At 40.4% G+C, this 22,521-nt stretch overlaps 1 protein-coding gene across 2 annotated transcripts; it reads right to left on the reverse strand.

Annotated features, from left to right (window-relative positions):
- Positions 1-589: 589 nt before the first annotated feature.
- LOC125226558 (zinc finger and BTB domain-containing protein 17-like) lies at positions 590-20,834 on the reverse strand. Of its 2 annotated transcripts, none has more exons than XM_048130554.1 (11): positions 20,688-20,834; positions 20,051-20,367; positions 19,562-19,811; positions 18,602-18,780; positions 16,003-16,140; positions 14,564-14,730; positions 13,981-14,109; positions 5,986-6,097; positions 4,264-4,350; positions 1,817-1,965; positions 590-1,344 (listed from the first exon to the last, which is right to left on the reverse strand). In XM_048130554.1, exons 2-11 carry the CDS (start codon positions 20,340-20,342, stop codon positions 1,327-1,329), a joined length of 1,521 nt encoding a protein of 506 aa, XP_047986511.1. In that variant the 5' UTR covers positions 20,343-20,367; positions 20,688-20,834; the 3' UTR covers positions 590-1,326. The 2 variants fall into 2 exon arrangements, with proteins under 2 accessions (XP_047986511.1, XP_047986510.1); XM_048130553.1 differs by having other exon boundaries at positions 4,264-4,404.
- Between the last annotated feature and the right edge of the window lie 1,687 nt (positions 20,835-22,521).

A 22,521-nucleotide genomic window follows, 5' to 3' on the forward strand; every position in this document is an offset into this window, starting at 1 on the left:
GCTCCTTAATCCTTTTGAAATACACGAACAAGTCGAACAACTAAAACCGTAGTGAGTGACGTATACAAATATAAATGTTACCGTCACCCTTTCAAGTAAGGTTTAAATTACGCGATATACTCCTATGAAATAGGCAGTTACTTTTTTGCTTGACGTCAAGTCCAAAGGGTCTTCCAGGATCAGGAAACACTAATGCAGAACCTAAATCTGTGTATGGCACATAACACTAGGACTAAAGAAACGATACACTCTTAGATAAATAATGGTGAAAATAAGGAGGGCGGAACGGAGCGTAGTTCAGATGACCGCGACGCTACGAATTTTGATAACAAACTCAGAGAGATAGAATCAAAATGAAGAGTCGTCCGGACCGATAGCGGGTAACTTGACTAGATTAGTGTGTTAGGGGATGTGACGCCGATTTTTTAAAAATGACCCTGGCGCGAGGCCGGGAAAACGCTAGGTTGAAGAATATAATATAGTAGTTTTTTTATTTTTTTTATTTGGAAATTCTTTGAGTCGGGCGGGTTAAGCGCCCTTTACTCTACGGGACGGGGCGCCTATACACCTGGGTGTATAGGGCAATAATATAGTAGTTTGAAGTATTTTTTGTATGGTACCTATTATTGGTTATTGATAATATTTGATACTGATCGAGTCATCGAAACTGGCCTATGAGTGATGCTACTGATTTGCAATCAACAAAGAGAAGGTCCTTCTCTTATGAAATCACGGTGGTGATTTAATAGATCAGTTTCGTTCATGTCAGCTGTAAGGAATCGATTTGTAAATTTCAACATAATTAGATTGTGTAGAAAACATTTGCAAAAATCCAAAGAATCATTATGTTTTCCAAGACCGATCGAACCATTATAATTGAGTTATAAATTACATATAGAAAACCAAGCATTTTCTATTAGTTTGTAGTCTTTTATCGGCATCACAAACCACACTGCAGTTTTCAAGTAAGCGGTTTCACACAGCAAACAACGTCGCGCAACAAATGGTCAATGTGGACGTATCTCGGTCGAGGCAGAACACTGCCTCGGTAAACGCGCGCACTGCGCGCCCTGTGTGAGCCGGCTAGTCAAGTGAGCCGGTCAACCGAGTCTGTCACTAGAAAAGGCACGAAATGCTTTTTTTTTCTAGTGAGGGAAATGGTCTGACAGGCTGTATTAGCCGGTCCGGCTGTGTCGGCGTAGGTCGCTACTGCTTCCACTTCTTGGCGGAGAAGAGCACGGCGCGCTGCTTGAGGAACAGCGAGTAGCTCTGCTTGCGCGGCAACACCGCGCGCCCGCGCCGGCTCGCGCCCGCCCCCCCGCGGCCTCAGGACTCGCGCTTCACCTGCACGTAACAGAAATCCCTTATACAATCCCACAAGTCAACTTAAACGCGAGATAGAACAATACAAAACTTCAATTTTCCGAACGAAATGACAGATTCATAGATTCCTCATCCTGATACGTAGATTCTTGTTTTGTTTTGGCCACATTTTCTTCACTAAATTATCCGTTTAAACGAGCACGCACCTCGCTTCAGTTTTCCAGTAGCCATAGCCATCAACAGGTAGAACTAATGTCCAGGTGACCTAGCGAAAATGCCAATTGTGCCACAGCGAGCGAAGCGGTTATCTCTCTGTCACATTTCAATATTAGTGTAATAAGAAGATAATAATAACCAGTTTCATTACAGCACAAATGGTTGAAATTTTCACTAGGCGCTCTGGAAGCGTGCGCGAGACGCGGATGCTGGAGCAAATTGTACACGTGTGCGAGGATTTTATGCTAGAGTAAGTTGCGACAGTATAAGTACGTACCTCGCTCGGTCCCTCGGGCTCATCGTCCGCCTCGCCCTCAACGAGGGCAGGGCTTATAATCTGGTCGTGCAGCGTGCGAAGGTGCCGCAGCAGGTTAGACTTCACGTTGAAACCTTTGTTGCACAGTCCGCAAACGAACGGGCGCTCGCCTAGAAGGTTTACATGTTTAGTATTGTTTACAAAAAAAAAGAACAATGTGAATAAATACAAAGGTTTGTAAGGCAAAGGCTTTGCACATCAACATTCAAAATATACGACCTTATTGTTGTAAACCGACAATAACAATGATCCAAGGTATGTATGTAATCTACAATTTTGAAATATTGGCTTGTAAAGATGTTCTTAAACTTAACAAACCATTAACTTAGGAAGAAATATATGTGCTCATCACAAAAATAAAAGCTCTACCGGGATTCGAACCCACGACTATCGGCTACTCGGGCAGGGCCGGTAGGTCGTAATTTTGTAGTAACATTACCTAACCCCCATGACTAATAGTACATACTAACATGTTTGTAGCGGAAGGTCGTGGTCTATCCATAGGTTAAATATGTCTAATTTAATTGCCTCAGACTACCTATATTTCTTGTAGAGACGGCCGATTTATAACTTTACAAACAGCAACAAAGTAGGTACATATTATTGAAGTATGTTATTAGGAACACGACAAGATATTTGTGACATCATCTGATAAAAGAAATGGTTGTTAGATATAATTAGGCACTTGCTTACAATGTATATAATTGCAGACATTTATGCGAGGAAAATGTAACAGAGGTATTGTTTAAGGGGGTTATAAAGTCAATTACACGCAGATGCCTAAGCGTCTCTGCTGCTATATTATTTAGAATCATAACGCTCTAAGATTGAAAATAGTGACTAGTTATTTCTGTATTCACCATACAAATAAATGCGCTTACGGGGATCCCAACCCAGATGCAGTAGAGCAGACCGGTCGACATATTATTGGATGGGCAAATTAATCGACGACCGGTCTGGCGCAGTCGGTAGTGACCCTGCCTGCTACGCCGCGGTCCCGGGTTCGAATCCCGGTAAGGGCATTTATTTGTGTGATGAGCACAGATATTTGTTCCTGAGTCATGGATGTTTTCTATGTATATAAGTATTTATATATTATATATATCGTTGCTGAGTACCCACAACACAAGCCTTCTTGAGCTTACCGTGGGCCTCAGTCAATCTGTGTAAGAATGTCCTATAATATTAAAAAAAAAAATTAAAAAAAATCTATTTATTTATTCTATTTTAGTATCGGGATATTATATAGACATTACAGACGATCAACCAAATCTTGGCACTAAAAAAGGCGCAAAATCCAAATTTTCTATGCGAATTTAACCTCGCCCTACATTTTGAATCAATTTTGAAGTGTTATGGGTCATAAACTGAAATAGATACCATACACTAAAGAAAAAGCGATCAAGCCCACTGGTGGCGAAGCCGGGAATCGAACTCGGGTCTTCAGGAAATAAAATAAAAAATAATAAAATAATTTGATTTGTTCCCTACGTCGGTGTTATGGGTCGTTGACGATTCCGCCGACGTCAAGGTTCAGAATGGCACGCGTTTTATGGGGCATTCCACGAAAAAGTCGAAATTCTAGTGGAATACCCCACACTGGTGAGCCCTACATTTTTCAAATTCGCCGCCTTTTTTTGTTCCAAGATTTGATTGATCTGACTGACAATTAATATAATTTATTTATTTATTTAAACTTTATTGCACAAAAGAACAACTTAATGTACAAAAGGCGAACTTAATGCATTCTCTACCAGTCAACATTTGGGCAAAGCAGAGAAGATTATAGGCGGTGCATTAAGAGACCAATTTTGAAATATCAATCAAAACCATATAGACATATAATATATTACATACATACATACATACAATCACGCCTGTATCCCATGAAGGGGTAGGCAGAGCACATGAAACTACTCAAGTTTCAGTGCCACTCTTGGCAAATAAGGGGTTGAAAGAAAACGAAACTGTGACATTGCAGTGACAGGTTGCCAGCCTCTCGCTTACGCCACAATTTTACCCATAACAATATATTAACGTACATACAATTACATACTATGTTTACATAAACGGATGGACGATAGGATTCCCAGCACTTGCATGTAAATTGTCTGAGGTTTTATTTATTACTTAGTTTAATACATATTCTGTAATTATATTTGTAATTAGTTTAATTATTCGGTGTATTGGCTTAAGCTGTGATGCCGTGTAAATTATTTGAAATAAATGTTTAAATGTTTAAATAAATAACGATAGGTTATATAATATATACTCATATCATAAATATAATTATATATATACATAATATATAAATTTTACTAACCTGTCAGAAAGATAACATTCTATTCTACCTTAAACTAACTAAACCTATAATACCTTAACTTATAATAATAGTAAGTAATACAAACCCGTGTGTGTCCTCATGTGTATAAGCATGGATGCATGCGACGGGAACGTTTTCTTGCAGTGCGAGCAAGTCTTGTTTTGCGCGCCCTCTGTGAAACGATTGTGACGTTTTGGTGGGGCACTGTTGTTTGATATGGCCAATTCTAGACAACCGACATCGATACATTTAGAAAGGGTTATTAGGACATCATGTTTCGAGAGGTGATGGCATGCTGGAGTTACATGTGACATCAGAAGTGGGATTTCGCTACTTTTGAGGATACTAACGGATTTATATTGAAAGGGAATTTAAAACGTGAGCTTACTTACGGATTAAATACAGCTCAAGACGCGTCATAATTAAAAAATAGTATACATTTAAGTAAAAAAATTGAGAAGGCTTAAGATCCCACGGTTTTTAAGTAATTGCCAGTCATTTGAATAAAAGATTTCTTTCATTATCCATCCGTAATCTCGTGTCTGACCATCCAAGACCTCCATGCCACCACCTCAGTCGCAAAGTGCTATTAAGCGACAAGCAAAGCCAATATAAAACATAACTGAAGTGATCATCATGTGTAGCGGGGTGCGCGTTGCGGGAACTCAGTGATAGGAACAAGTAACTTACGGAAACTTTACTATTCGCTTGTCGAGAATCAGCCACGTACATAACAATCAGATTTCAGCTATGTTAGTTATTATAATTTAGATCGTGATCAAATTACTGCCTCCAGAAATCATTAAATGACATAACATTTTTATGCACCACACCGAGACTGCATCATACAGATTTTTCTGGACGATAATTTGATTAGCATTTTATAGGTTGGGGTTTATTGTCTAAAAACAGTATTCAAATAAAAAATGGAGGTACTCTTTACGAGAAAATATTTTCTTTCTTTTAAATTCCTGAGGCACGAATCGGCAAACCACGGACCGTACTTCGTAGGTTCTCCAAGTAATACGAGTACATCTCCAGTAACAGTTCTTTATTTCTCATATCTTAAAAGTTTGCCGATACCTCACCTAAGAGAACAGATGCTGAGACCTCTGACTGAACGCATGCGGCAGGCCTTGCCTTGCGGCATGCGGCCGCTCTGTCATCTAAAACAGTTCTAGTTCACTGACTACCAGTTTGCCGTACAATATCGGCGTGTCAGTTGGGGTCGGTTGCACCAAACCTCTATTACCGAATTTAACGTTCGCAATTTTGTTTGTATGGGAATTTCCATAGACTTCTGCTGCGTGATTTTTGTGTCTGTTTATTGTGGTTGACGCTACTGGCCCTTAGAAGTAATAAGTGACATCACCGAAAAACTGACAGGCCGTTATCGTCCAACTAAGGGCCAGTTGCATCAACCACATTTGACTGACACATCATCGTCACGCAGCAGACGTCAATGGAACTTCCCATACTTACAATAAAATTTAACGAACGCTTTAACGGTGACAGACAGTTTTGATGCAACTGGCCCTAACTCTAATAGTCAGTGGGCTCCTTTAAGGGTCAGTCGCATCAATCACAACAAAAGTCTAATGAAGAATCCCATAGAAAACAATTTGCGAACGTTAAATTCTGTGACAGATGGATTGGTGCAACCGACCTTAAGTCCATTCTAGCCCGCTTGCCGCGTGCGTTCAGTTCGCGGCGACGCAATTTTATGTCCGAAATATTAGGACTTTAGGACCTAATAATAGTCTTAATTCTATAGTGTGAGGGTGTAGTGTGAAGTAAAAGTACACACCTGTTTCGGTGTGGGTGCTCTGCACGTGGCGCACCCACTCCGCGGGGTTGGGGAAGTGTTTCTGGCACAAATCGCAGCGGAGCAGCGCCATAGTCTCTTCGGTGTCATCGCTCTGTGTACAATAGTTATTTGTTTTACAAGGGGGCAAAGTAGTTGTTTAACCGCACGTGCCAATATTGATACCCAAGCAAGCGAAAGATTCCAATATTGAACTGCGAGCGTAGCGAGTGGTTCAAAAAGTGGAATCTTGAGCGTTGCGAGGGTTTCAAGGCACGAAGGTTAAACAAACTTTGCCACCGAGTGAAACACAAAATTTTTCACCACACCAACATGAACAAAATACTGACTATAACACATCAAACTAAATCAAATCCTTCAATCTAATCAATAATTATGATTCAAAATCATCAGTTATAGGTAAATTCTACCAGCTAGCTTAATACATCAAGCTAAAAATTGTATGAAATTACTTTGCACTCTTGTGGATAAAATGCGATTTTGCTATCTGTTTTCGAATAGCAAAATAAGGCTTTAACAGTTGGTGTGGTGAAAATAAAATTATATTATTTAATGCAGAAACTTAATATTAATAAGAACACGGACCAATGAGGGTAGACCGTGCGCTGTCTACACAACTTTAACATCGCTTGAGTTATCCGTGACCGTGACGCGTGTATCTGCGTCGAAAAATCGAGAGCTCGACAAAAAACAAAAAGGTAATCACGGTCTATATCCGTAAACATTAATAGTTTTTTAGCCAAGGGACGACCAGCGGGTCTGGTACACTAGTGTGATACATACACGATATAAGAGTATTGCGTTAGTGCGTCCCTTGAGTCCCTTCCGCACCTATTAAACGTGCGAAATGGAGGCAGTGACGCGATAGGCTAATCACTCACGCTTGCCCACTAGCACTCATTCCTGCCGAGGTAGTTATAGTCCGAGACTGAAATACTACCCTATTTTGAATATCTGACTATAAGGTTATAACATTTTATTTTATTTATTACGCACTTACATTTTATAATAATACGTCGGAGGCAAACAATCATACGGCTCACCTTACGGTAAGCAGTTTCCGTTATATATGGATACTTGGATCTCTTAAAGATTCGACCTATGAGATCTAAGGTTATTAGGTTGCGTTTTTCGCCAAGGAGGTACTTCCCCAGTTTGGCTCTGATAATACTATAGATTTACACATACTAACACAATTATTTTATGGAATATAATGGGCACTACCTACTTTGGGGGTGCCATCCAACAGTTAGGCTCCCCACAGACAGTCTTAAAAATTCATAATCTTAAAAAAAACTTGTATGCAATCTGACAGTTCAAACTGACACTGACAAGACACTGACAGATCTGAACTGTCAGATTGCATACAAGTTTTTTTTAAGATTATGAATTTTTAAGACTGTCTGTGGGGAGCCTTAACGGAAATCAATAAAAACAGGTTGTAGTTCAGAAACACAACAAAATGCTTAATAATTACTTTCGTGCAAATTTTTTACATGCAAGTTGAATCGAAGGGAACTCGAGCAACTTAATAGTTTTAGTTCTGTTGCCTACTTTATAAGCAGGAAGTAGGTACCCGTGTTGTTTAAAGGTTGCTATTTTTAATCTAGAATATGCCTGATCCATTTACGTCAATGGACGTTCAAGATTATGAAAAAAAAAAAAAACAAAAAGTGTTTAGATACCTGCGATACAAATATAGATTTTGCGGTTATGACGTCTGCATTACGGACCTAACTTATTTTTAAGGTTCAGTACCAAAACAGAAAAAAAACGACACCCTTCTAGTCCGTAATCTGTGTGGCACAGCCACAAAACATTGGGTACAAATATGTAGTAGGTACCTACATAGTATGTTGTAAGCCGCTCCTAGTTAAGTGAGAAAAAAAACTTATAAATCATCTGAATATAGTTATTTGTTTTACAAGGGGGCAAAGTAGTTGTTTAACCGCACGTGACAATATTGATACCCGAGAAAGCGAAAGAATCCAATATTGAACCGCGAGCGTAGCGAGTGGTTCAAAAAGTGGAATCTTGAGCATTGCGAGGGTTTCAAGGCACGAAGGTTAAACAAACTTTGCCACCGAGTGAAACACAAACTTTTTCACCACACCAACACGAACAAAATACTGACCATAAAACATGAAACTAAATAAAATCCATCAAATAATTCAATATTTATGATTCAAAATCATCATTTATAAGTAAAATCTACCAACCCGCTTAAGATATGAAGTTAAAATTTGTATGAAATTACTTTGCACTCTTGTGGATAAAATGCAATTTTGCTATCTGTTTTCGAATAGCAAAGAGAGCCTTTACCAGTTGGTGGTGAAAAATATTTTCTCTATGAATATGATGATATTTATACAATATCCTGTGCTAAAATGATCCATTTTGTAAGTGCTGCGAAGATACGCAATTATGTTTTTTGGTGGATTTTTTTTTGGTTTATTTCTATTAAAAGAGTACCTAATAAATCAAATGGTTCCTAATCGATAATACAAGAAATAAAAGAAGGCTATTATAATCATCACCAAACAAGTTTGTTATTGAAAGGATAAAAATGCACGGTTCCTTAAATCCATTTTTTTTTATTATAATACATACATAACATACTGCAGAGCCGTAAATCGTGACAGGTATAAATAATTTAGATTTATAAATACATGAGTTCATATAAAAAAAATGTATTTGTTAATACAGTAGTAGTTGCTTGTTACACACATTAGTGTAATAGCACCTTTAACCTGTATTTACATTTACTCGTAAGTATTGATTGATCGAAGATAAATATTATCATAAACCACATTGTGTGCCGCAGTTACCTACTTCATTGTTACCTCTCGTAGGTATGATAAGGATTCTGCCCGAATTTATAATTACGACCTTTTTTCTAATTCGAGTTTTGAATCAACGATATTGCCATTGCGAGCACCACACACACACACACACAAATAAAAGGATAACAGCTTTTTTTTATTTAAAACATTTTTCCAATTCATCTTCAGTAAGTTTGACTAGTGTGATCGATTCCTCCCACAGTATCCGGGCGTTCTTATCCTTGTAGGCCCAGGGTATGGCACGAGCTGGCCTGCAGTTCACGAAATATCTCCCACTGGTTTGACCGACTTCGTCATCCAAAGCCACATGCAATGCCGTCTGGGCTCCGACTTTAGGTGTCTTGCTGCAGAAAATCAGCAAGTATCGACATAACGCGCCTAAGATTTTACCGGAGCAATTGTAGATACCCGTTCCGATAGTGCCAGGGTCAACGGTGTGAACCACTACATGAGATCCTTTGACTCTTCTAGTCAGCTCTCTGGAGAAGAGTATCAAGCTGAATTTGCTGTTGCAGTAACTGAAGAAACTCAGCCAGTTGATGTCGGAGTCGCTTAGATCAACGCTTCCGAAATAGTGCAATCTAGATGAGGTGTTGACCACCCTGGCCGGATCCGCGGCCGTTCCAGTCTTCTTCAAAAGCGGGAGCAGCAGTATCGTCAGTAAAAAATGCCCGTAATAATTCACCTGCATAATAAAATTCAAGCGGTCCTTGGTTGCAAAGTTCTTGGGCATTCCGATGCCGGCATTGTTCATTAATAAATCCAATCTGTCTTCGTTTTTCAGGATCTCGGCGGCGAATGATCGGACTGATTCTAGAGAGCCCAAGTCGAGGTGTTTAAAGACAACTTTTTTGTGAGTCCTTTCTTCTATTGTTTTCTGAGCGTGGATACCTTCTTGCGGGAAGGGGCAAGCGATGATGACCCGGGCGCCCCGTCGAGCGAAGTCGGTGGCTATTTCTAGTCCCATGCCGGTGGTGCCGCCGGTGATGATGGCAGTTTTCCCTTTTAGTGTTTTGAGGGACCTGCATTCCCGATTAGTCGCAGAGTGGTACAGTCGAAGGAGGTAGAGGGTGGCGAAGGCCGCCAAAGCTACAGCGGCGAGTGTGAGGACCATCTTGGACGCGTGCGGATTGCGAATGAAGTGCTGACAACTTTGGATAAATAAAGGAGCAATCAAAGTTATTCTCGAATCTCAATCAAGTGCATGTTATTCAAGAACCAGTGTAACTTTAAACCCGACTTATTAACATCTTCGCATAATGGAGGATTTTGAGTACAGCGCGTATTATTTATATTTAAACGTTTGTATAATATTATACCTGCGATGTAAGAATTTTATTTGCCATAAAATATTAGCATAAAGGAGAATAAGTAATGGATATACAACAAAGTAATTATGAGAGCCAGTTGAGTTCTGAATGTAATAAATATTATATTATAATAAATAAATATTTCAGGACTATGTGACAAGAAAATATTCGCGTTATGCACACAAATAACTGTAATTACCGAGAATCTAATAACCTGGGAACTATAGCTTCGTGCACAGGGTCACTGTCGGTCTGTCAAAGGTGAGCTGCTGTAAATGGCCGTTCACTATACATATGATCATGAAACTATTCGAGTTTCAGTGCCACCCTCAGCAATAGGCTAGTTTCCTATACTTAAAATAAAATATTTTATGCAGTGCACGAAATAAAGCACCACATAATTAGAAGAAAAATATGGACAGTAGTTATGTCTAAACGTAATTTCTATTTAATAAGTCAAAGAGTAATATAAAGTAAATGAATTGACCGTGACGTCACTCCTCAGTATTTCATAGTAATTCCATATTCGCAAATCGTTTTGACAGTTCTTAATAAAAATAAGCTGATTTGACTAGTAGGAAACTAGCCTATTAAGGTGTTGAAAGAAAACCAATTTGTGATATAGTAGTGTCAGGTTGTCAAGCCATCGCTCAAACCACGTACCATCGGCAACACTGTTAGCTGTACATTTGTGATTCTTATTTACAAGGGCGTAAAGTCTACTGATGGTTAGTTAAGGGTATTGCTGTTTATACCACCACACCATTTCCCACTGTTGACGACACCTACGGGAGAGAAGTGGGTAGTAAATGACTTGACTCGTCACGTGGTCTGTCCTCCTCAGTCCTCTTGTACAAATTATTGTACATCATCCTCCTTGCGTTATCCCGGCATTTGCCACGGCTCATGGGAGCCTGGGGTCCGCTTTGACAACTAATCCCAAGATTTGGCGTAGGCACCAGTTTTTACGAATGCGACTGCCATTTGACCTTGCAACCCGAAGGGTAAACTAGACCTTATCGGAATTAGTCCAGTTTCCTCACGATGTTTTCCTTCACCGAAGAGCGACTGACAAATATCAAATGATATTCGCAAATAAATTCCGAAAAACTCATTGGTGCGAGCCGGGGTTCGAACCCGCGACCTCCGGAACGAAAGTCGCACGTAGGTATAGGTACTTACCGCTAGGCTATCAGCGCTTCAGCCCTGTAGATCTAAGTTATATTCTAGTTCTTAATTTTTTTTGTCATGATATTTTTATGCAATAAACTTTTTATCTACCTATCTATTTTTTTTTAACAATTTGCTTTGAACTTTTATTGAGTAACGGAAGGTTCCAAATTCAAAAACAAAACAAATTTTTCCAGGACTCAGGAAGGTATATCTATCTATAGTATCTATATTATCTGTTGTCTGCATTTCTAAGATCAAGTGTGCAAATTGAACGTTCTAAAATATTTATTAATATTTAGAGGTTATTATACGTATAATTTACATGGATGCTAATGTTACTGGGTGTTATTCTGTTATTTAAGAATTACAAGTGTTGTGTTAGACAGTAATTCTTCACAAAGTCACACAGGGCGGTCATTTAAAGATCAAAAGGGACATTCGGTTCCAAAACTAAATAAATATAGACTATTTATTTATGAGAAGTATGAGAGCATTAATTAAGGTGCAGTGGGTAAAGTCAGAAGCTTTGGAAAAATCGCAGTGCTTTCAGTCCGCCAAAATATGTTTTTTATACACCCTAGTCACACCTGATGGAAATGAAGATAGAGTAAATAAACAATAACAATCCTTTAATCGCAAAACGGACCTTTCTTTTTTTTAAATTAAAATTTACCCCAGGTATTTTGACACATGAAATTAAATTTTCATGTTAAAACTGTTAAAAGCAACGTCAATGCTGGTGACACACTTAAATAAGGGGAAATGTGTCTGGCCTTCACATTTGGCCAATTTAAACGACACAAATAAATTGACCTTAACCATTTTCAAAATAGTGGTTAGGTAAATCTTATACTTTTAAACGAGCAATTCTTGTATATTTATTTATTTATTTAATTTATTTATATATTTATTTACACTGACGATCTCGGAAACCGCTCTAACGATTTCGCTGAAATTTGTTATGTGGGGGTTTTTGGGGGTGAAAAATCGGTCTAACTTATCCTTAAATCCCGGAAAACGCGAATTTTCGAGTTTTCATGCGTTTTTCTTCGCGCGCCATCTCGTGTGCATTAGTTGTACTGTTAAGACAGAATTCTTTCGGTCGATGTAAGTACTATTTATTGCAAACACTAGATGGCGACACAGGTCAAGGCTGAAACGAATAGAAAAATACACTATTTGAGTTTTTGTGGCGAAATGCGCGCCATCTCGTGTGGAGTAGTTGTGTTGTTAAGGCTGAGAATTCTTTCGCTCGATGTAGGTACTATTCATTTTTGAACTAGATGGCGACACATGTCAAGGATACGAAACAGAACCGAGCGAAGCTCGGTCGCCCAGATATTAGGTACCTATATGCGTTACCTTCCGCGGTCGTCCGCTCAGTAACAGTATGCTGCGTTCGGAGAAGGAACTGAACGCACGGCGCCTTAAGTAAATAGTAGTTAAGCTAAATATAACATCAAACATCAAAATTGACATATGCAAAACGTGCAATACATAGTTTAGATCCAATTCAAATTTTCGCGAAAAATACCTAAACTATACCTAAAGACTTACGTCATTGTCAAAGTGACATATCGGGGTGTCCCCAAAAGGAGCCATTATAGTGTTTTTTTTTTCAGTTAAAGACACGTCGTTAGGATCATTTAAAGGAACCACCTGGCATATGGTTGCTTTTTATTAAATATGTATAACATGTACTGTGTGTATATACCACGGAGCAATGTTTGCTCTTGCTGCGTGCGTGTTCCGGCCCCCGGCAGTGTGAACACTTTCGTACAGCTCCCAATGATACAAGCGTCCTATACAACATGTACAATGTGTAGGTACCGCGTAGCGATGTTTGCGCTTGCGTGCGTGTAGCCCGGACCGCTGTCAGTGTGAGTGAACACTTGCGTACAGCTTCCAATGATGCAACAAGCGTCCTATACATGTACAGTGTGTAAGTACCGCGAAGCGATGCTTACGGCCCAGCCACGACATTTGTCTAAGCGCGACAGCGGTGAGCGGCAGCCATACGTGCGAATGAAAAGTCCCATCGCTGTGTCTCGCTCCAATGTATGGCCGCCGCTCACGGCTGTCGTGGCTGGGCCGTTACGCTTGCGTGCGTGCGGTAGTCAGAGCCGCCAGCAGTGTGAACACTTGCGTACAGCTCCCAATGATACAAGTGTCCTATACAACATGTAGTGTGTACATACCGCGGAGCGATGCTTGCGCTTGCGAGCGTGCGTGTGATCGGCGCGCGCGTGTCTCTCCACGTGCCGCACCCACGCCGCGGGCAGTGTGAACACCTGCGTACAGCTCCCAATGATACAAGCGTCCTATACAACATGTACAGTGTGTACATACCGCGGAGCGATGCTTGCGTTTGCGAGCGTGCGTGTGATCGGCGCGCGCGTGTCCCTCCACGTGACGCACCCACGCCGCGGGCAGTGTGAACACCTGCGTACAGCTCCCAATGATACAAGCGTCCTATACAACATGTACAGTGTGCACATACCGCGGAGCGATGCTTGCGTTTGCGAGCGTGCGTGTGATCGGCGCGCGCGTGTCCCTTCACGTGACGCACCCACGCCGCGGGCAGTGTGAACACCTGCGTACAGCTCCCAATGATACAAGCGTCCTATACAACATGTACAGTGTGTACATACCGCGGAGCGATGCTTGCGTTTGCGAGCGTGCGTGTGATCGGCGCGCGCGTGTCCCTCCACGTGCCGCACCCACGCCGCGGGCAGTGTGAACACCTCTGCGCACAGCTCGCACGCCAAAGGGCTGTATACCTGCGTAAGAAAACATCTTGTTGTAGAGTCATCTATGACGTTATTCAAAAAATCTATCAAATCTATGTAATAAATGAAAATGTTATGTGTCCTTAATCCCTAACCGGCAAAACATGTTTTAGCAGATATTTATTAAGAATGCACTGTTTTATAAATGAACAGGTTAGATTATTGCTTGACTTACATTCAAGGCACATGGGTTCAAAGAAATTACCACGGAAAAGGGGTTGTGCGTCACGCGCCAGCCACGACGAAATATCTTTGGCATAATAAGTTTAAGGGGCAGGACTGAATGAGAAAGAGAAAGCTATAGCTATCCGTACCAGTCCCTCCAAATCGCTTCGCCTCTTCTATGTTGGACGCGTCCCATTACAGCGCTTCCAGGGTCTGTTAGAAGTCTGTCTCCAAGGCTAGAGTTGTAACTAATGAAAGAGAAAGCTATAGCTATCCATACCAGTCCCTCCTCATCGATATCCACGTCTTCAGGCTCCTGTTTGACGCTCATCTCTTGCTGGAACATTTCAGCGATGGAGCGCTCCTCCTCTTCTATGCTGGACGCGTCCCATTCTGGCTCTTCCTTTATCGAGACGTCTGGGTCATTGTTGCTGGCGGTTGACTTTTCTGAGGAAAGAAATGATGGTTAGTTATAGAAAAAAAATGTCTCAGGTTTATTACAACAGCTATAGAATACAGTGAATGGACAACTTATGCTTATTATTTCGTTTTCCCAGGAACAGTATAATAAAGAGTACTATCGTACAGTTTGGACACTCCCGCTCCCCGCTGAAAGTGCCGCCCACCCCCTCTCAGTTATCTCACAGTTACCGCCTGTCAAAAACGCGAACAGTCGGCCTGTCATATTTCACTCATACAAGTACGCGTTCACCTACACGAGCTTAGACTGTGTGCTACAAACGAGCCTCTTTCATATATTTGATCGCCAGTGTCCGAGGTGTGGCACAGGTGTACTTTTTGTATGTTTTTCGTGTTAAAGTTTCATTTCTTCCACACTTTTTTTTATGCACCTAAATTTTTTTTTTTATACTACGTCGGTGGCAAACAAGTATACGGCCCGCCTGATGTAAAGCGGTCACCGTAAGTGTTAAGTACACAGCAAAAAGGAGTGTACAAGTTCCAAGGAGGATTCGGGTTGCCGACGACTCAAAGGACAATAAACGGAACAAGTTAGTTCCGTAAGTCCTCCCGTCATCAGCACACCGCACCCTCGTTGAGCTCTGGCAACCTTACTCACCGACAGGAACACAACACTATGAGTAGGGTCTAGTGCTATTTGGCTGCGGTCTTCTGTAAGGCGGAGGTACTACCCCAGTTGGGCTCTGCTCTAGATTCGAACGAGACGATATCCGCTGTGCTGTGCCCTACCACACAAAGCGGAATATCATTCGCTATGCCCTACCTCCTGCCAAATTTGAAATTGTTGCCATAAACTGAATAAATTATCCTTCTTTGACTATACACGTTAAGTTACTTCGACTACCTAAGGGCCAGTTGCATCAACCACATTTGACAGACACATCATCGTCACGCAGCAGATGTCTGTGGAACTTCCCATACAATAAAATTTTAAAAACGCTTTAACGGTGACAGACGGTTTGATGCAACCGATGCAAGTTTTTCTCGGTTAAGCGACTCGCCTCGACCGAGGCACTTCTACTTCGGGCGTTTGCCCAGGATGTCGCCTCGCTTCATGTGGAGCCTGCTGAGTTATGGTTGTCGTTGATCGTCCTAGGGCACCCCATAGGTGCATAGGGCCTCCACAAGATCCTTCCACGCCTTTCTATCTCGAGCCACCGCCTTGGCCTCGTTCCAGCTCAGTCCATATTCCAGCTAGCCAGCCAGCTGAGTTACGGTAGAGTAGACGTGAGTACTCACTCGAGGCAGCGTCCTCGGCGTCCTTGTCGTCGTCGTCGTGTTTCTGGCGCTTGCCGTACTTGCGCTCGGCCGCGTGCCGCCGCAGGATGCGCGGCGCCGGCGCCTCGTCCGGCGAGTCGTCCGCTATCGTCGTGGACGCTACAAAAAGACAATACAATTTGACAATTTCTTAAATAACTCAAAGGGAGCCCAGATTACTTTAGGAAAATTGGGAATCACTGCCACAAACCCTTATCACTACATAGTATAAAACAAAGTCGCTTTTCTCTGTCCCTATGTCCCTATGTATGCTTGAATCTTTAAAACTACGCAACGGATTTTGATGCGATTTTTAATAGATAGAGTGATTCTAGAGGAAGGTTTACATGTAGGTATAGTACCCGTGCGAAGCCGGGGCGGGTCGCTAGTTGTATTATAACCCCACAAAGATGTTGTCTAAATACCTTAGGCCTTAGCGTCTATTTCAGACGATTTATGGTGCAATGTCCGAGAGACATCGCTTTTGATGACTAAAGTGACCTATGCGAGAGCGACACAGTTTGCCACATAGCTGACAAGGGAAGCTTGCAACCGATTGTCTAAATAACATAAATAAAACTATGTATAATATAGATAGATAGATAAAATCTATATTCTTCTCATTTTTAATGGCTCTAATGGCCAAGAATTTTAATTTACATGTACTTATAGCAGGGTGTCCACTACTAAATCCAAAAAAAATTCCCTGACATTTCCCTGACTTTCCATGACCATTTAAGAAAATTTCCCTGACCAAATTTTCACTCTTTGATGATATTTTTACCACGGTTGCTTCAAAACAGTTTTTTTTTTCTTAAAAAAAAACCCGAAGAAAAAGCAGTTTTTTTAGGGTTCCGTTCCTCCAAAAGGAAAAACGGAACCCTTATGGGATCACTCGTGCGTCTGTCTGTCCGTCTGTTACAGCCAATGATTTTCTGGGATATGTTTGTTTTCTAAAGTACGAAATATAAAAAGTTGCAAGGGAGTTCATAATTTTAACTATTTTCCTTTATGTTAACTATTAAACTTGGCTATACCAGCGCCGGCCCGTGCACTCTCAATCAGGGACATCATGGTAGAGCGAGTTTGAGTTTCGGCGACCTTGATTATCTCATGCAAAAAAAATCGCGAGCGCAGCGAGCGCGAAATTTTTTCCCCTTTTATACGTCCCGTAGTCGTTATTTGGTACTTAACTTAGCAGAACAAAATGGAGTACCTAGTCTATCTGAGCAGAGTCAGGAAAGCAGGCTTGAAATGAAAACGAGATTTCAAGTGTAATGTGAGCGTGAAGTATTGACCAAGTTACAAAAATATATTACATATGTAGAAATATTAAACGCGAGCGAAGCGAGCGCGAAATTTTTTCTCTGTTGTCAGCATCGGGATGCCCATTTAGGTGTTTTGCCACTACATGCCTTTAGGTTTCCGAGTGCTTCATCGTCACGCTAATTATACTCCTATGCTCCTTTGACTAATACAAAATTGCGCCTCTATGTGACGTTTTGCGCCATAGGCTTTATGAGGAACTCCGCTTTGGATTGTCGGATCGGATCATGATCGGATAGATACTTAGAATTTGGACAGCGACGTAACGTAACTTTGTCGTTTTCACATCGCCCTAGCAAAAGCACCTGCCTTATGAATTTTGTACATAGTGACATTGTGGTGCAACTTTCCAACTAATCTAAATCACAATAACTGAATTTATACCCGATCCCCCTCGCTATTTTGGAATATGAGGGTGGGATACGCAAAAGTAAAAAAATCTGGATTTTTCCGCATTTACGATTTTGGGCCGGATAAATTAAGGTTAAGCATGAAGATATCCCCATTAGCAATCACTGGGATGGAGGCCAGGTACTATACTTGTAATGAAAAGTCTGAAGTGTCAATTTTAAGTTGTCTTAAAATCACTACCGGGAATCCATCTTTGCTGTCATGGATGTGGCTAACCCAAGAAATCATATTATTTTTTGAATAATTTTTGATTTTTTTTCATGGTGCCAAATTTTTTCCTGACCTCCAAATCATTTCCCTGACTTTCCCTGACTTTCCATGACCACTATGAGCTTCCCTGACTTTTCCCTGACTTTCCCTGACTTTCCAGAAAGTGGACACCCTGTTATAGTCAACCAATTGGAACCCTAGGCCACTCTACAACCATGTCAAAATGACAAGCAGTAAGAGATTTCTTACAATCTGATTTATCACGTCACGATGACATAGTTCTACAGGTTCCAATTTGAATTGGTTGACTGTACATACATATTTGTCGCAGGCAGATTATATAATCCGCCGTATTATATTACGCATACGTATTTACATATTACAAGACAGAGCCGTTCTTCAATACGGCGGTTTAACCACTAGCCGGATTTAATGTGGCTGAATGAAAATCCGCCAGAATGTACTCGGCGCCAACGTTCTCTAAAACGTGTATGCAAAAACAAATAGAAAAAAATGTTTCCTTGAACAGAAAAGGGTCACTATGCTCAGTTTGCTCCCTCATAGCAGAGAGGAAAATGCTCGTAAAGGGTATGTGATGGTGCTGTGAAAAGTATACTGAAATGTAAATAATTACCTATAGCTATAGAAGTAGAAGTAGTGGTAGTAGTGGCCGGGGTTGTGGAAGTGTCTTGGGAGGGCGCTGGGGCGACCAGTATAGTTTGACCCTTGGGCCCGGCCGACCGCAACGCTGCCTGCGTACCTCCTTCACTGGTCTTGATAAACACCAGTTTGGGTGGCCCGATGAACATGGGTCTGAAAAAGAAAAAACGAATATTAAGTATTTTATGATACATTTACTCTTATTAGATTAACTTGAGAGGAGACAATAAAATATTCAATACGTTACCTTTCTATATAATCAACTTCTTGGGATTTTTTTTTTTAATATAATCTCTAAAAATGTAAAGTATTAGTAAGGCTTATTTTTTTATTATAAACTGGCCAGTGATTGACCTTAGTCGCACCTGATGGAAAGTGAGGCCGAGATTGTAGCTCACTGGTGCAGTAACAGTAATAGCCTATTCACTCTTGACTTGAATACACAATGACATTGAGCATGTTCCATTCCTTAGTAGTTCGCATTAAAAGAAAAGGCAAACCTCTTTGTGCGGCTTATTATTTGCACCAAAAACATATGGTACAAAAGATGGACTTAATGCCAAAAGGAATTCTTTAGCAGTCAACTTTAGAACAAAGTTAATGTAGGTTAATTTGGGCTGAGGATTATTAACAAGTGGTTTTTTTTATGAGATACGAGACAAACAAGGAGACAGGGTGCCCGATGGTAAATTAGTAACCGATCACCCCCGGACATCCAAAACACCAGAACGTCCAGAACGGTTGGAGGCGTATTGCCAGTCTCTAAGATGGAAGTTTAATAAGGTTCTGACCTTGGTCAACAAAATAAAAATGAACAAATAATTTGCCTAAACTATGCGAACACCTCTGAAATAGCCAGAACCAGAACACTACTGATCCATAACATAAATTATTACACTGGCTAAAATTAATAAAAAAATTATAAAGTCCTTACCTTGTGACCCCTTGCTGCTGCATAGGTGTGAAAGTCTTAAGTAATTTATCATCCTTCTTGACTGCTATCTTAGGCTGTAAGTCCTCCGGCTTCTTGGCCGGCTGTTTGTTAACGCTAGCTACTTGTGTGGTAGTCTTCTCCGCTGGAGGGTCCCCAGCCTCATCTGTTTGCCGCCATAAGCCACGGATCTTTAGGACTTCACCGGCTTTTAATACTGTATCTAGAACTTCGTTTGAAACTGTTGTTTCACCTGGAAATATAGGGCTATCTTAGTTTTACTGCTATTGTCTTACGAAAACAATTAATTTTTCTTATCGGAACAAGGTTTCGCGTGATAGGAATATGATCTTAAAGTTCTATTTCCCTTATCTACTCGATTCGAAAATATGATTAATTTGAAACACCTGGAGATACTTGGAATTTGTAAGTACGAGTTCACGAATGTTTTTACTAAATGAATGTCTTGATATGTACTTTATAAAAACGTACCTTTGTACATATATTCCACTAAAATCTTGAGCGCCTTTGTGGATATCTCGGAAGGCAAAACGACGTACAGCATGCCGCCCATCCGCGTGACATGTCGCTGGCCCTCGAACAAGCCGCTCAGGTAAACACTGCACGAACTCAGGATGAACTTGTGAGCCGGGATCTGTGACCCGTCCATCGTGCATAGCACCACATCTGTGAACCGCTCCGAGCGCAGCAAAGCCGCCACGGACCCGTTCAAATGTGAACTGTGCGAGTGCCATTTCAACTGATATGTGTCTGTCGACGTCATTGTCGGTTTATCACGTCCACTCCATCTGCGGCGAAATTATTTCACGTTACGCGGTTTGTTTTTGTTTACAAATGCGAAAACGCCGCCATCGAGAAGCGGGCTTCACGCCTGTTTTACCGGAAACATAACTTTTACCGGAATCAAATCAAATTTAATATTGAATAAACAACTTTGTGACTACAAAATTATTAATTATTCATTAATAAGTTACATTTAAATTTTCAATAATATTTACTACTTGTAATAAATAATTAATTGTATTAAATTAGACTACTTTTAATGATTAATTTTGTTTTTAATTTAAAATGTTACGTAACGACTTAAAAAACGTATTAAAAAAAATACCTTGTGAAAACCGGAAATTAGGAAAATCGATATTTAAAATTGTTACAGTAACGAATTAACGACTTTCCTAACTATTCATTTTCTCTTTTATGCACTATAAGAGCTATAAAACGAATGAAATAAGTATATGAAAACAATGCGCGCCACCACCGCGTGCGACCCTCAAATCTAGTGTGCGGCGGCTGCGGCTGTAAAAATCGATGGAAAGGGTATTGATTTTTGGAGCGGGGTTGCGCGTTTATCTCATCGATCCATGCCGGTGAGCGTCGGTCTGCGCCGCGCGCCTGCGCCGTGTGCAAGGGGTGCGTCGGCCGCGGCCCGCGCGTCCGCCGCCAGCTCGCTCAGCCACCCTGTTCATGCGCAAAATGTGAGAAGTATCAAATCAACTGGCCTCCAAATTTACAGCTCGCCGATGTCTCGCCGTAAATGAAGACGTAGGTATTTATTTTAGTTTGTCTTAAATTATAGAAGGTATTGTCATTTATAACTTTCGCATTATTACACAAATACCTATTTCAACTATTTTGAATCATTGAACTGCATTATGCATCGAATAAAAATTCAGTAGGTAAATATAGGACGAGGGACCCTAGAAACTAGGACGGAGACACCAATGAAAATAAACTTTGGGTAAATAGTCCAGGATACGAATGCCGAAACTGAAAGATTATAAATCTCAACTTTGTTCTTTTCTTTGAATGTAAGTAAATAATCAGAAAAATATAAATTAGGTAAAACTACAGGAATGTAAGTACCTACTCCATTGTAGTTTTAGTTAATTTGTATTTCTCCGATTTATCTGATGTTTAATAAAAGAGGAAATGAAAATAACAAAGTTGAGATTCAAGATGGCTAAATAAAAGAACATAATATCCATCCACTGAACTAAGTATCTCCAACCATCCATAGGATTTCTACAGAAGGTAGTTCACGGCATTAAGACAAGATGCAACGGGTCCATTCTCCATACAAACGCTCTCGACTAGTTATTTCCTCCCTGTTTTCTGAAGGTAGAGCAATGATTTTTTCATCACAGATTATTACCACCTTTATGTCGGACTGAGGAAATAGTTTCCCCTTACGGTACCTCGCCACAGGAAAAGTGTATAAGGTATTATTGCGGTCGGCGCTTACGTCGTGTATCATCGTGTACCTCTACTCCCTACAACGCTTTTAATATTGAAAGTATTGTCGATAATAACAGCAAAAGGGTATAACTGCCATATATGTAGTAGCTTCCGTGATGCTTAAGTACACAACAAAATAGATGTATGTATTAGAAATTATATGTAGGTAGGTACTACATATAATTTCTAGGCTCTGACTGCATTTATTTTCATCTTTTTCTTAAAAAAAAACTTGTAAAAATTGTTTCAAATACCGATTAATTAACCTAGTTAGTCATGTAATTTAGTTAGTAAAATATAAATTCAAACTATTATAAATGTTGGCGACAGATCCGCCCGATCGCAGATTAATAAGAAAAAGATGAAAATAAAAATTAACTTATTTTTACTTCACGACGTTTGTGATACTTTTGTAGACAAAATTTATACATGTTTAATTAAATAAAAATTCAAACTATTATAAACTTATAATATTAATTTGTAAAGTGATACGGTAAAGTTAACCGAGCATTACCTTTATTAAAGGAATTGTACCTGACCGTAAACAGTAGGTAAGTATCATTGTTTTCTGGATAAATCATCCCCTCAGCTCAGCGCCTATAGTAAAGAAGGTTCCGTTCCGTGCATCTTTTACAAATATTCATCCACCTGCCGGTTCATTATTTCAAGCAACCATAAAATGTGTAAATTAATTGGTAGGTTACACT

The sequence above is a fragment of the Leguminivora glycinivorella genome, chromosome 5, assembly GCF_023078275.1.
Source record: "Leguminivora glycinivorella isolate SPB_JAAS2020 chromosome 5, LegGlyc_1.1, whole genome shotgun sequence".
Taxonomy (NCBI): domain Eukaryota; kingdom Metazoa; phylum Arthropoda; class Insecta; order Lepidoptera; family Tortricidae; genus Leguminivora; species Leguminivora glycinivorella.

Coding starts and splice junctions, on each gene's coding strand:
- LOC125226558 (XM_048130553.1), bottom strand. CDS start 20,342: ATGACGTCGACAGACACATATCAGTTGAAATGGCACTCGCACAGTTCA. Junction 18,781..19,561: donor CAGCAGCAAGGGGTCACAAG/GTAAGGACTTTA, acceptor TTTCTTTTTCAG/ACCCATGTTCATCGGGCCAC. Junction 14,731..16,002: donor CGCCGAGGACGCTGCCTCGA/GTGAGTACTCAC, acceptor TTCTTTCCTCAG/AAAAGTCAACCGCCAGCAAC.